This window comes from Neomonachus schauinslandi, chromosome 2 (assembly GCF_002201575.2).
Source record: "Neomonachus schauinslandi chromosome 2, ASM220157v2, whole genome shotgun sequence".
NCBI lineage: Eukaryota > Metazoa > Chordata > Mammalia > Carnivora > Phocidae > Neomonachus > Neomonachus schauinslandi.
Genome location: NC_058404.1, coordinates 44,300,997 through 44,316,038, shown reverse-complemented (window position 1 = coordinate 44,316,038; position 15,042 = coordinate 44,300,997). Strand labels below are relative to the sequence as shown.

Below are 15,042 nucleotides of genomic sequence, written 5' to 3'. Positions count from 1 at the left end.
AAAGCTTCAGATGTTAAAGCATCAGAAAATAAGACATGATTAACATAAGCCCCGCCTTCTCAGTACTTCCAGCACTCGGGACTATCTCCCAAAATCTTGTCATACTCTGTTCTTAATACTTTTCATTCCTCCTCTCTGGGAAAGGCAGGCACACATACTCCTCAAATGGCAAGGCGGAGGGAGAGGGCCTCGAGACTCAAGGGTGCGGCCCCACATCAGTCCCTTTCCCTGGGGAATATCTGCGCTACGGAGAGTGTGGCTCGCTGGCCTACTCTGGGAATGCCCACTCTTGAGCCATGTGACCCGTCGCTCACATGATCAGCTGTCACTGTGCCCACTCGGATCCACCCGCCCCCCACCACCTGCAGGAATTCCATGTCTAACACCTGTGTCTGGTCACATCACCCCCACACCCACATTCACCAACCTCACTGGCATATACGACCTTGCCCATCTCCCTCACCACCTTTGCTGGCCGCCTCTGCTTCCCCTCCAGGCCTCAGCCCCTCGGCCTCAGGGACTCTGGGCTCCAGACACACAACGAGTCTGGGCTCCCTTTCACATCTCTGTGGCTTTGTGTGTGCTGTTTCTCTGCCTGGCATGGCTTCCCTCCTGGGCAGACTTGCCTTCACCAGGACGCTGCGGGGAGGCTGTATTTGGTCAGCACAGGCAGACTTGGTCACCTCCTCGGACCGGCTCCTGCAGCCCCAGCAGTGTGCCTGCTCCTCGCATTATTTGCCTGTGTATCCAGCTCCCCATTAGACCACGGTCTCCTCAGAGGCAGAGGCCATGTCTCTCTCACCTCTTATCCTCAGCCCCTCTCGTGGTGCTTAGTACATGGGAAGAACTCAGTCAGTGCTTGCCAAATGAGTGAATGAGTGAATGAATGAATGAACCAACGAACCAACCAACAAATAAACAGTTGAACCACCTGGGCCAGGTACAATGTTTGTTTCATCTATTCATTCAAAAATATTTATTGTGTGTCTTCTATGTGCCACATGCTATAATCAACGGGGTATAGAATGGTGAGCAGAAACAGACACCATCCCTGCTGTCAGGGAGGGTATAATCTGGTGGGGGACGTGCACACTTAACCAAAATTCATGCCCATGAATGGATTATTGACTGTAAACTGAGATGGATGTCTGAGGGGAGGAAATATGAGCATGTTTAACAAAGCAACTTAACATGGAACACAGGGGTCAGGGGACCCTTCTCTAGAGAAGTCACCCAGAACTGAGCTCTGAATTATGAAGAGGAGTTCACTAGATTAAAGGGGGTGGGCTGGGAGTAAGGAACAGTCCAGACAGAAAGAGAACATATGCAAAGGCTGTGAGTGGGAGGGAGCAGGGCAAACCCTAGAAACAGGGAAGGCCTGTGAGTGCCAGGGACACGTCCACAAAATGACAAGGAGAGGTGGGCAGGGGGGCAGATTATTCAAGGCCTTATAGAACACAGTAAGGATGCATGGAAAGCCAGCGAAGGATTTTAATTAACAGGATAGCATGATCTTACTTGTGTTTTGAAAAGATATTCTGGATCCAGGTGGGAAATTGATTAGGGAGTCAAAGTGAATATGAAGAGACCAGTTAGGAGGCTGTTATAATAGACAAGATGAAAGATGATGGTAGCCAGGGTGGCCATGGCAGTGGTGGTGGGGGGGGGAAATGGGCGGACTTGAGAGATGCTTGGGAGGCAGAATTGATAAGACTGCTATGGATTGGAACATGACTCCTGGGCTTCTGGTTTACAATAGCAGATGGGGTGCCTTCATTCGTGGAAACAGAAAACTCTGGAAGCCCAGCCGGTGTTGTTGGGCAGGACTTGCGTGAGGTGCTCCTCTCCTCTCCACGGGGAGAGAAGTGGGTCATGGGGCACAGGGTCTGGAGCTCAGAGGAGAGCTGGGTGTGGGAGAATAAATGTGCCTGTGCTTGGAGGCTCCAGAGAAGGAGGTAGGAGCAACAGATGAAGAGAGCCTAGGGTCCAGCTATGAGCAAAACAAGCCATGGGGAAGAGAATGGCCTGGAATCACAAAAGGCATTGAAATGCCTTGGGAAGCGCAACAGAGGGAGATGCCAGGTCTGACGAAGATTGGAAAGTGCCCATTGAGTCGGGGACACTAGCAAAGGACTGTAGCAGAAGCGAGGGGGCAGAGTGGGTTAAAGAGTAAATGGGAAGTCCCAGGGATGAAAGTGCAGCACAGGGAATACAGTCAACACTGTCGTAATGTCGCTCTATGGGGACAGATGGTGACAACACTTTCCGTGGCAAACAGTGAGTAACGTATAGAACTGTTGAATCACTGTGTTGTTCACCTGAAACTAATACAGTGCTGTATGTCAACTATACTTCAGTAAGTTTTTTTTTAATTTTTTTTAAGGTTTTTATTTATTTGACAGAGACAGAGCACAAGTAGGCCAAGCAAGTGTCTGCCTTCGACTCACGTCATGATCCTGGGGACCTGGGATCAAGTCTTGCATTAGACTTCTTGCTCAGCAGGGAACCCGCTTCTCTCTCTGCCTGCCACTCCCCCTGCTTATGCTCTCTCTCTCTCTCTCTCTGTCAAATAAATAAATAAAATCTTTAAAAAATTAGGAAGGGTAAACGGGAAGTAAGGAAAAGGAAATGGTATATGCGGTCCGCCTGTGAAGCAGGGAGCAGGCGAGCACAGGGGCTAGCTGGTGGACAGGGAGGGGGGAGGGTAGGGAGGGGGGACTGTCACCTATGGTCAGGAGGCCCCTTGAGGTCAAAGACTAATCGTGATAGGCTCAGTTGAAGAAGCAAGCTGAACAGAAAGGAGGTTGTAGCCAGAATCCATGTGAATTTTGGAGATGGAGCAGTTTGGGATGACGAGGGTGTGACTGTTGATGGTTGAGACAGAGAAAGAGAAGATTGCCAAGAGGTGCAGGTGCAGGAACCAGAGCGGCCGTGGTGCTGGACGGGTATTCCACATGTTTACTGAAGTCACTGGGATGACAGCGGGACAGAGGGAAGAAAAGAAGACTGAGCAGGTGCCAATGTCTTCGATGAATGAGCAGGAGCAACCGTGAGATCATAGGGGACAGCAAACAGGCCGGAAAGAGGATCTATGGTTGAATGGCCTGAGCCACAAAGAAGGACATGGCGACAGGGAGCAGTGCCACCTCCTGGCCTCCTGACCCTGGGGTTTGTGGGGCACAAGAGAACACACACCAGCACTGGAGAGTGCTCAGGGGATGGGGCCCTTCAGGGGAGATCCAGGCAAAGGCAGAGAAGTAGAGCGATTCATGGAGAGACAGAGGACAGAGGGGAGATGCATGTTCCTTGGTGGCATTTCTGCAGGGCACATTGGACGTGTCTGGAGGTGGAGGAGGAGTGAGGACTGGTTCTGAGGCAGAGAAGAAAAGAGCATTTGGGGCATGATGGGGTGGCGGAGGACCAATGTCTAGGAAAGATGTCGGTGGGGGAGGCTTTGGCTGAAAAAAAACAGGGTGGGAGGCAGGGGAGATTGGGGCTCAGTCTCTCTGAAGGTGGCCAGTGGGGCAATGGACAGAAGACTTGGCTCGTTAGGCCTGGGGGAGTCAGTGTCACTGGGTGCTTTCTGCCCACCGGGACTGTGGTGGCTACCCATGAGGCTGACATTTCCCTGCGGGAAGAATCAGTGTCACAGTGAGCTGCAGTAAGTAGACAACCCCATGTACAGATGGTAGTTGAGGGCGGAAGCCAGAGGTTCAAGGATGAGGCCTACCCAGCTCTGACAGCTCTTTAGAGCAGAGTTCAAAGTCAATAGCCTCTTCTTCCCACTTTCCCCCCATTTTTTCCACTCTCTCTACTGCTCCCATTTCCCCAGCCTGCAGTTGGGACACACCTATTAAAATTCCTTCTGGAATAATAAGAAGAAAGGTCAAAAGGGGACAAAGATTTATACAGACATTTCACCAAAGATATATGAATAATCAATAAGAACGTGAAAAGGTGCTCAACATCACTGGTCATTAGGGAAACGTAAATTAAAAACACGGTGACATGCCACTAGATACCTGCTAGAACGGCCACAGTGTAAAAGACAGATGGTAACAAGTGTTGGTGGGGATGTGGACAAATTGGAACCCTCATGCACTGCTGGTGGGGTTGCACAATGGTGCAATCACTTTGGAAAACAGTTTGGCAATTTTTAAAAGTGTTAAGCATAAATTTACTATATGACCTTGCAATTCCACTTCAGATATTTTCCCGAGAGAATTGAAAACAAATATCCACACAAAGACTTGTAGCAAATGTCCATAGCAGCACCCTTCAAAATAGCCAAAAAGTAGAACCCAAATGTCCATCAACTGGACGAATGAAATGCATACCAATATCCATACAATGGAATACTATTTGGCAATAAAAAGGGATAAAGCACTGAGACATGCAATAATATAGTTGAACCTCAAAAACATTATGCTGAGTGCAAGAAGCCAGGCCTGAAAGACCACATATTATACGATTCCATCTACATGAAATGTTCAGAAAAGGCAAAAAGGAGATTATCAAGACAGAAAGTAGATTAGTGGTTGCTTGGAGCTGGTTGGAGAGAACAGGAAGTAACTGTAAATGGCACAAGGTTTCTTTTTGGGGTGATAAAAATGTTCTAAATTTAAATTGTGGTGATGGTTGCACAGCTCTGTTAATTTACTAGAAATTGTTGAAATGTATGCCTAAAAGGAGTGAAGTTTGTAGTATGGAAATTATACTTCAATATAGCTGCTTTAAAAAACTGACCTGGACAAATCCAGATCTAACTCTGCCTCTGTGTCGTCACCATCGTCTGGAAACACCATGATTTGTTTTGTTTTGTTTTGTTTTTAAGATTTTATTTAAGGGGCGCCTGGGTGGCTCAGTCGTTGGGCGTCTGCCTTCGGCTCAGGTCATGATCCCGGGGTCCTGGGATCGAGCCCCGCATCGGGCTCTCTGCTCGGCGGGAAGCCTGCTTCTCCCTCTCCCACTCCCCCTGCTTGTGTTCCCTCTCTCACTGTGTCTCTCTCTGTCAAATAAATAAAATCTTTAAAAAAAAAAAAAAGATTTTATTTAACTATTTGTCTCTCTCTGTCAAATAAATAAAATCTTTAAAAAAAAAAAAAGATTTTATTTAACTATTTGTCAGAGAGAGAGAGTGCATAAGCAGGGGGAGCGGCAGGCAGAGGGAGAGGGAGAAGAATGGCTCCCGCGGAGCAAGGAGCCCGATGTGGGACTCGATCCCAGATCCCAGGACCCTGGGATCATGATGTGAGCCGAAGGCAGACGCTTAACTGACTGAGCCACGCAGGTGTCCCAGCACCATGATTTGTTAACATGGGTTCCCGCACCTTGCTCACGCCCTGCGCTGTGGAGCCCACGCCCTCGTCCATCCATTGCCCTTCACCTAACTGCCCTCCACAAATAGAATGAGGATTCCCAGAGCTCTGCCTGCGGCAAAGGGACAAGGCCATCCCTCTTTACCTCTCAGCCAGTGAGAGAGAGACTAGAGGCTGACATCTCCAGGATAATACTATGTGATTAGTATACATTTCTCTTTATTTTACCATTTTAGTTTATTCTTAGCAGGTCATTCAGTTGACCCTTGAACCTTAGGAGTTTGAAGGCGCAGGTCCACTAATCCACAGATTTTTTTCAATCAATACAGTACATTACCCCAGATTTATTTTCTCTCATGATTTTCTTCACTTTCTTTCCTCTGGCTTACGTTATTGTGAGAATACAGTATATGATACATATAACATATAAAATATGTGTCCATCAGCTCTTTATGTTAGCAGCAAGGCTTCTGGTCAACAGGAGGCTGTTAAGGTTTGGGGGAGTCAAAAGTTATACATGGATTTTCAACTGCACAAGGGGTCACCACCGCACCAGTGTTTTTTCAAAGGTCATCTGTACGTTCACATGGCTCAAAAACCAAGATGGTAGAACAGGCATATACAAGAGATAGCCGTCCCATCTCTCCATCCTATCTGCCCCTATTACCACCACCGCGTGCATCCTCTATTGGCTTTTTAAAAGTATCCTCCCAGAGTTTGTTTATGCAAATACAAGCCACTGTAAAGAAATACCTTATTTTCTCTTTCTTCTTTAAAAGTGAGCTCCTAGATACACTGTTCTGCATCTTGCTTTTTTCACTTAATTTATCTTAGAGAGCTTTTCATAACAGATCTTAGAGAGCTTCATTGTTTTTAAGAGCTATCAAGTATTCCATTGCGAGTAATTATCAGTGTTTATTAACCAATCCCCAACTGATGGACACTTGAGTTATTTCCAACTTTTGCTATTATTATTCAGCCCTGTCTAGAGCTGAAATGAAAACCTTACATACAAATTGTCATAAACGTGCAGATATCTTTAGAAGGAAACAAATCACAGAAATGGGATTGCTGAGCCCCAAGGTAAACTGCCCCCACTTTTCTTCCCCACAGCAATGCAGGAAACTTCCCCACAGCCTCACCAGCAGAGCATACAATCAAACTCTTGAGATTTGTGGAATGTTTGACAAGGACATTGATTCCATCTGCTTTTTTCAAGTAGATTTACTTTCTTTTTTTTTTTTAAACTTCATTGAGGTAAGAACATGAGATCTACCCTTTGCCAGATTTTAAAGTGTACAATACAGTATTATTAACTACAGGCACAATGTTGTTCAGCAGATCTCTAAAACATACTCATTCTGCATAACTCAAACTCTGTACCCATTGAACAGCTGCTCCCCACTCCCCCCTCCCCCAACCCTGGCAACCACCATTCTGTTCTACTTACATGAGTTCGACAATTGTAGATACCTCATATAAATTGAATCATACAGTATTGGTCTTTGTGGGACTGTCCTATTTCAGTTAGCATAATGTCCTCATGGTTCATTCCTTTTGTTACAAATGATAGGAATTCCTTCTTTTTTAAGGCTGAATAATACTCCGCTGTATGTATAGACTACATTGTCTCTAGCCACTCATCCATTGAGGGACATGTAGGGTTTTTTTCACATCTTGGCTATTGTGAATAATGCTGGGATGAACATGGGAGTGCAGACATCTCTTTGAGGTCCTGATTTCAATTCTTTTGGATAAATACCCTGAAGTGCGACTGTTGGCTCATTTAAGCAGGATTAGTTTCACATGATATCTAGACACCTCAGAATCCACTGAATGGATGTTAGAATCTGGAGGTAAGTAGATCATCTATCAGTCCCCTCGTTTTCTAGAAAAAGCTATAGAGGAGAAAGACTTAGCCAAGATCCCCAGCCCACAGCACAAGGCTTCATGAGTACCTACTGTTTGCCTGGTATTCATTAGGTCAGTGTGATACCCCCAAAGAAGTACAAAACAATTTTGTCCCAGGCAAGAAGACATGAGGCAAGTGCAAAAATCTCTGGAGACAAAAATCTCTGGAGACAAATCCATTGTTGTAAGTATTGATTGCACATTCTTCTCCTTAGGCTATGCCTAGAGGATGGAGCACCATGGTCAGACATTAGTGTCATGTGCCCGGAGACCAGCTCATCTCCTTCACCCCGCCCTATGCCAGCCTGTCTGCTCCAAGGACCAGCAGAGAACAAGCGGGGGCCTGGGTCAGACTTTAAGGGGTCTAGCTACAAGCCAAGCTCTTGAATAGCCTGTTTCCCAATTTATCTGCTGAACATCACCCCACCTCTGCTAAATATTTGCTAGGGAGCTTTTGTTGCCATTTGGGGTCTTTGAAAGGGCTGAAAACCAGCTCCCTGATTGCATTGAGAGAGAAGGCTAAAGACCATCGCCACAGAAGCCCTCTCTTTCCTGCTGAGTTTTAGAAGAGGTCTGCTATGGGGTTGCTTAGCAGGGAGGGGATCTAGGATAAACCTCAGGATGTAACCACCTCAGAGAGCACCGTGCAGCAGGGATTCGCCCACGGAGACCAGTCTCCTGGTTCACCACTTATAGAAGCAGACACCAGTGTGGGAGAGCTGCAGGTGGGGGCCGGGAGGGGCAGTGAATGAGGGGAGTGGGAAGGAAAAGATGGCTGCCATAGAGAAGAATTCCTCTGAGCATTGTTTGACCAGGAAGAAAATGAGGGTTTGGGGACTTCTTAAGTAGCTTTTTTTAAGTACAAATCTTTTATTTTTTTTTCCTATGTGTAAAAGCAGTGCATTTTATTGCACAAACTTTGGAAAATGCAGAAGAGCACAAAGAAGAATATAGTTCATAATTATCCCATCACTTAGAGATGGTCAACATTTCAGTTCTGATTTTCTTGGTCCTCTTTCCGTGGAAGGGTATATATGTGTATGATATACAGTTTTGGTCTTCTCTTCTGATTAACTAAGACAATGAGATCATATCTTACATAAGATTTTGTAACCTACCCCTTGTTTCTACATACCTTAAAAAACTCTGGGAATAGACATAAAAAATATATATGTCAATTTCATAGGCAAAATGGGATTTTATTTTATAAAATTTGCATATCTTTGATTACTAATGAAATTGAACGTTTGTTCATATGTTTGTTGATCATTTGTACTTCTTATTTTATGAATTTACACCTATTCATGTAGCTTATCTATTTTTCTATTGGGTTATTATTCTTTTTCTTATTGATTTAAAGAGTACTTTACATATTAAGGTGAACCCTTTATCATAGATCTTGTAAATATTTTCTCCCAGCATTATCTTTGAATTTTATTTTGCTTTCTTTTTTTTTGTCATAAAAGTTTCAAAATTATATCTAGTTAAATATATCAATCTTTTCTTTCATGCCATTTACTGTTAACAGTTTGGTGTGTACTTTTCCAGACATTTTCTATGCATATGCAAATATATCTATAAATATATATATAGTTAGATATATAAAGTTTTTTTTCCTGCACATTTTAGATGATAACATTCACACTATTCGGCAGCTTATTTCACTTACTAGTATATTTTAGATATTTTTCCATATTAAAATATAAAGATCTAATTCTAACAGAGTATTCTATTATATGAATTTACTAAATTTCATTAAGTCACTTTTTAAAGATTTTTTTTCATTTTCACATTTAAATCTGGAAATTTTTTGGCATATGAAAGAAATGGAGACTGAAGTTTATTCCACATGGTGAGCCAATTGTCTCAGTAGCACTTAAAAAATAATCTATCCTTTCCCTACTTGTCTGAAATAATGTTATCATATATTAAATATCATATATTTAATGAGAACTTGATCATCTATTAAATACACATATGTTAAAACATGAGTTTCTCTCTAGATTTTCTACTTTGCTTCCTCTAGTTACTTGTTCTTTAATCAACACCACGTTGTTTGAATTATTGTAGCTTTATAATATGTTTTAATATCTTCAAAATCAATACCATTTCCCTAGTTTTCAATATTGCTTCAGCTAATTATTTTTTTCTTCTATTCTGAGCTTTAGAATTATTCCATGAAGTTCCCAGAACATCTATTTAAGATTTTGATTGGACTTGTGTTAAATTAGCTAACTAATTAAAGGATATCGACATATTTGTAAATGGTTCTTTCAGTTTAAAAGCATAGCGTGTCTCCAGGGCGCCTGGGTGGCTCAGTCGTTAAGCGCCTGCCTTCGGCTCAGGTCATGATTCCAGGGTCCTGGGATCGAGCCCCGCATCGGGCTCCCTGCTCGGCGGGAAGCCTGCTTCTCCCTCTCCCACTCCCCCTGCTTGTGTTCCCTCTCTCGCTGTGTCTCTCTCTGTCAAATAAATAAATAAAATCTTTAAAAAAAAAAAGCATAGCGTGTCTCCATGTCTATTCAAGTTTTCTTTTCATTGCACATCAGTAGTTTTTTGGCTTTTTTGTCTAAGTCTTGGATTTTTCATCAAGTTTATTCCTAGATATTTTATATTTTTTATTACAATTATAAATGGGATTTTAAAAGTGCATTTTCTGGCCATTATTAATAAGTACTGATTTTGTGTGCATTTCGTAACAGCTCACTTTACTGAATATTAGTCTAGCTGTTTCCAGCTGAGCCTTTTGGATTTCTCATGTAGGGAGTCATGGCACTTGCAAAAAGAAAAAAAAATTAATTAAAAGACAGAAAGAGGATAGATGGTTTTATTTCTTTTACAGTATTTATACTTTGTTTCTTTTTACTTTCTTATTACTTTGGCTAGAACCTATTCTTGGGAGTATCAATTATACAGTTTTTCCTTCTGGGATTCTATTGGAATTTCACACACACACACACACACACACACACACACACACCTGACTCTTTGGGATATGATCCTACGTTCCCCCTCACATTTCTCTCTCTCTTTTTTAATTTAATTTATTTACTTGAGAGAGAGAGAGCACCGGCGCACAAGCAGGGGAGGGATAGAAGGAGAGAGAATCCCAAGCAGACTCCCCGTGGAGCACGGAGTCCAACGTGGGACTCTATCCCAGGACCCTGAGATCATGAGCTGAGCCGAAATCAAGAGTCAGACGCTTAACTGACTGAGCCACCAAGGCACCCCTGCCTGCACATTTTTTTAAAAAGATTTTATTTATTTAGACAGAGAGATCGCATAAGCACAAGCAGGGGGAGCGGCAGGCAGAGGGAGAGGGAGAAGCAGTCTCCCCCCTGAGCAGGGAGCCAGATGCCGGACTCAATCCCAGGACCCTGGGGTCATGACCTGAGCTGAAGGCAGATGCTTAAACCGGCTGAGCCACCCAGGCGCCCCTGCCTGCACATTTTAACACCAAACTCAAGGTCTCCCAAATGTGTTACTCCTAATATTCATGGCACTGTCGTCCACGTAGTTGCCCAAGATAGAATGTCAGGGTCATCCTAGACGTCTCCCTCTCCCCCATTGGCCCTATCCAGTCACTCCATGCTGTTGATTGGACAGTACAAATGCCTCTTTCTGTCTTCATTACTACTACTTGCATTTTCAAGCCCTTGTGATCTCACTTCAGAATATCCCAGTTGTCTTTTTTTTTTCTTGTTGCTCTTCTTTCAGTTTTTTACTAAACGTTTATCATGTGCCTTCCCAAAGCACACACTTAATCATGTCAGTGGTCTATTCAAACAATTTCAATGGTCCTGTGGCAAAACAAATTCTAAACGACTTAGGACACTTAATCTCTCTATCATCTAGTCCCTGTAACCTCTCAGCTTTGTCACCTACCATTCTAGATGCCCTGTGTCCCAGCACACCAAGATTCTTGCCATTCCCCGAACCTCCCCATCCCTTTGCACAGACCCTTCCCTTGGCCTACAGAGTCACTTTCCTGACCCTGCTCATTCTTCCAGATCGAGTTCAAAAGACAGTCTGTGAAGGCGGCCTGGATTCCTGAGGTAGAGAGGTTTAGGCTCCGTCCTCTGCGTCCCCTGAGCACTTGGTAAATGTTCAGGCACTCACACATTGTACTACAGCCACGTCCCCTTCAGACGAAGAGGAGCCCCCGCTTGTCTCTATTTGCCTTACTCACGTCTTACTCTCCCACTCCCTTCTCGTCCTGCATCCTGACCAGTCTGAGGCCCTGTCCACGTGAAACCCAGATACCACTTATTTCACGACTGCACCTGAACAGTTAAAAGCACACAGATGTGGGATGTCATATTATCTAGGAACCTTACTATAAACCTATGCTATATTCAATTTCTCACTTTCCAAAATGACTATTTCACCCCTTCTTCCTTGTCCCCAAACTTCTTATAATCTGTCTTCCCCTAGACCTTGCCTCTAATTCACTGAGAAAATAGAAGTCATCAGAAGACAGTGTCCTCATTCCTTACCATCACATTCTCCAGTTCCCTTGCATCTGAGCCTGTATCCTCTGCATCTTACCAGAGGCTGGTCTCTCCACTTTTGCTCTGGATCCTGTCCCCACCTACCTTTCCAGAGTCTTGCCTCTTGCAACGATCCCCTTTCTCCTCTCTGTCACCTCTCTCTGTCTCCCTTTCTACTTGATCATTTCCACTGGCCTGCAGACATGTCTGACTGTCACCTCTCTCTTAAAAGAATAATTTAAAAAATTTTAAAGATCTCTTGACTCTTCCTTCCCATCTAGTAACAGCCACTCCCTGTCTCAGCTGACCTCACACTAAAATTTCTTTTATTATCTTTATGAACTGTCTCCCAATTCCACATCCCCTGTCTCATCTCCACCTATCCCAAGCAAACCTCAGTCCTTTCTACTCCACTGAAACTGGTCTTTCCAAGTTAGCAGTGTCCCCAAGTTGTCCGATCACATTGTCACATCTGTGTTCTCATCTCCCTCTACCCTTCAGCAGCATTCGGCATAGTTGACCACCTCCTCCTTTTCGAAACTCTTTCTGGCTCGGGTTTCATGATACCTACTCTTCAGGTGTTCCCCCACCTCTCTGGCTTCACAGTCTCCTTTGCTAGATTCTCTTCTCTTCTAAACATTAGCTGTTCTAGAGAACTCTTTTCTGTTCAAAAGACCTCTTTTCTGCTCCATGTCTAATCCATCCAAGAAGAATCTCATTAGTCTATGGGTTTAAGGACCATCTATATGTCAATGTCTCCAAAACTTAGCTATCCAGTCCTGACCTTTCCTTCAGACTCCAGACTCTGACTTGCATACTTTTAGAAGCACTTCTAACTTAATATGCCTAAAACAGAACTCTCAATATCCCCTTTCAAACAGTCTCTCCCCAGGTCTTCTATGTCACTAAATGGTCCCATTCACCCAGTTGCTCAAGCCAGAAACTCAGGAGATATCCTCAAATTCTCTTTCCTCACTCCCTCAATGCCCAACTGTCCCATCCACCAGCAAATCCCATTGATTCTACCTAAAAATACTTCCCCAATCTACCTCCTTGCATCTCTCTCTATTGCTACCCCATTCTAGTCCGATATGCCACCATCCTTCCCTTTGCTACTGCAGCAGCCTCCTGACTGGCCTCCTGGCTCCATCTCTCACCTTCTGCTAACCATGCATTCTCCACCCAGCCACCAAAACAATCTTTGAAAAACAAATCAGAGCGTCTCACTCTGCTGGCTAAAACCCTCCATTGGTTCGCCATTGCACTTAGAGTAAAACCCTCCTCCTCGCCTACCAAGGCCTACAAAGACTTCTGTGCCACCCCCCCCCCCCCCCCCCCCCCCCCCCCCCCTCCCCAATACCCCCCTTTCCCCCCCCCCCCCCCCCACCTCTCCAACCCAGCCTTGTCCATTCTTCCCCTTGCTCACCCCTAGCCACATGGTATTCGTTCTGTTCCTCAAACCCCCACTCTTTCCCACATGCAGGCCTTTGTAGTGGCTGCTTCCTCTTCTCGGAATGCTTACTCCGTCTCACCCCCACCCTATTTTATTTTCATCAGAGCACTAATCCCAGTTGGACATTTCCTTGTGGTTCGGGTTTGTTTGTTTGTTTGTTGAGTTTTTAAAAAATCTGTGTCTCTTCCCTAGAATAAAAGCTTCCTGAAAGTAAGGCTCACACTGTCTTGTTTTCTGTTGGATGCCTAGCCCATAGAACGATTTCTGGCACATAGTAGGTGTTCAGTAAATGCTTGTTGAGGTATGAATGAATCCTAGTATTCCTTGCAACTGGTACTGTTCCTGATACAGACTAAGTTCTCCTGTGTTTGCCAAATTCATGGATAAATTGCTCCAACCATACTATAAACTTCTTGAGAGCAGAAGCCCTGTTTAAAATTTCATTTCCCCATCATAGCACCTAGCATGATGCTAGGGACTTCCAGATGCTTAGTAAATATGCTTGTTTGATTTGTTCTTCTTCATAAAGGGAAAGCCAAGCTTTTCAGCTGTCTACTTAATAGACTTCATTTCTCTGCAAGTAAACATGTGACACAAGAGGAATGTCACGAGAACAAAGATGGACTGGGTAGGAAGCTACAGGGGTCAGCCCGCCATTCTCGGCTGCAGTAGAGATAAAAGGAGAGACTGCACCGTGCAGTTTTCCTCTCAGAATTCTAGTCACGATGCTACATTTCTTTCTGGTGAATGTGTTACAGGGCGCAACCTACATCCTGGTGATGGTGGATCCAGATGCCCCGAGCAGGTCTTCACCCAAAGCTCAATTCTGGAGACACTGGCTGGTAACAGATATAAAGGTAAGCAGGCCAGAAGGCACTTTCTGATTCATTTGGGGTTATAGCTGGAGGATGACTGTTCTGTGCGGTTCTCGGCTTTCACTCAGGAGGGCTGGGGACTCTGAAGAGCAAGGACTTCCGTGTCAGGTTGCCCCTTGCCTCCAGCTGTCACAGCCCCTTCCAAGTTCTCTAACAATTCCAAAAAACATCCAGGATCAGTGGTGCACAGGTAAATGGACTCTCAGGATAAACCGGGTGGGGAGAGCCCCAATTTGTCGTGTTTGCTGATTTCTGTAATGTAAATACTTCCATCATGGCCAATTTTGAGTTCCTGATGATTTAAACGATTAACTCACAAGTTTTCTGAAAATTTAACAATAGCCTCCAGCGCACCACCACAAGGAGCCTGGATTCGAAGGCATGGGGGTGATTTTGTGCAGTCCGGGGGGCAGAGCTGGCCAGGGCGAGTCCTGCAGGAGCTCCTCCTCCTGATGGGCTGAGGGGCACAGGGAAGGCCTGGTGATGTCCTTTCCTTTGTACAGAAACAAGCGGCCTCCCCTCATCTGTGTCCCTTTGCCATCACATAATAGTGAAGGAGCCTGGCTCATCCCTTCTGGAGTAGGTCAGAGGAACACAAGTCTGATGCATTGTTAACGGGCATTATGTGGGGGAAGAAAAAAGGTTCTATTCCCAAACAAGTTTTGGAGACTCCAGGTTGCACTGTATTAATCCCATTCCTCACTGAAGGATTTTTTAGAGCTTTTAATATTCTAATGTGCACTATATAGTATGCATTTATTTTCCAATCTCATTTGACTATTGAATCTTGTGCTCACAATCACCTGGCCGCACACTCTGGGAAATTCCACGCTAGCTTCAGCCATCCGTGCGTCTGCGCTGAGAGAGCTCGCGGATGGCCTTCGCATAGTGTGCAAAGGCATCAAGCCGTAAGATAGTGGGAATCCAGAACTAGAAAGACTAAGTCTGGATCTAGGTTTGGCTGGTCCCCAAACCAATGATCACCATTAAGTTGC

At 44.6% G+C, this 15,042-nt stretch overlaps 1 protein-coding gene across 1 annotated transcript in view; it reads left to right on the top strand.

Annotated features, from left to right (window-relative positions):
- PEBP4 (phosphatidylethanolamine binding protein 4) overlaps window positions 1–15,042 on the top strand; it is a 199,402-nt gene that overhangs the window by 88,966 nt on the left and 95,394 nt on the right. The window contains exon 3 of the mRNA XM_021698923.1: window positions 13,931–14,029. Coding sequence (XP_021554598.1) covers window positions 13,931–14,029 — 99 coding nt within the window. The remainder of the gene's footprint in view (window positions 1–13,930; window positions 14,030–15,042) is intronic.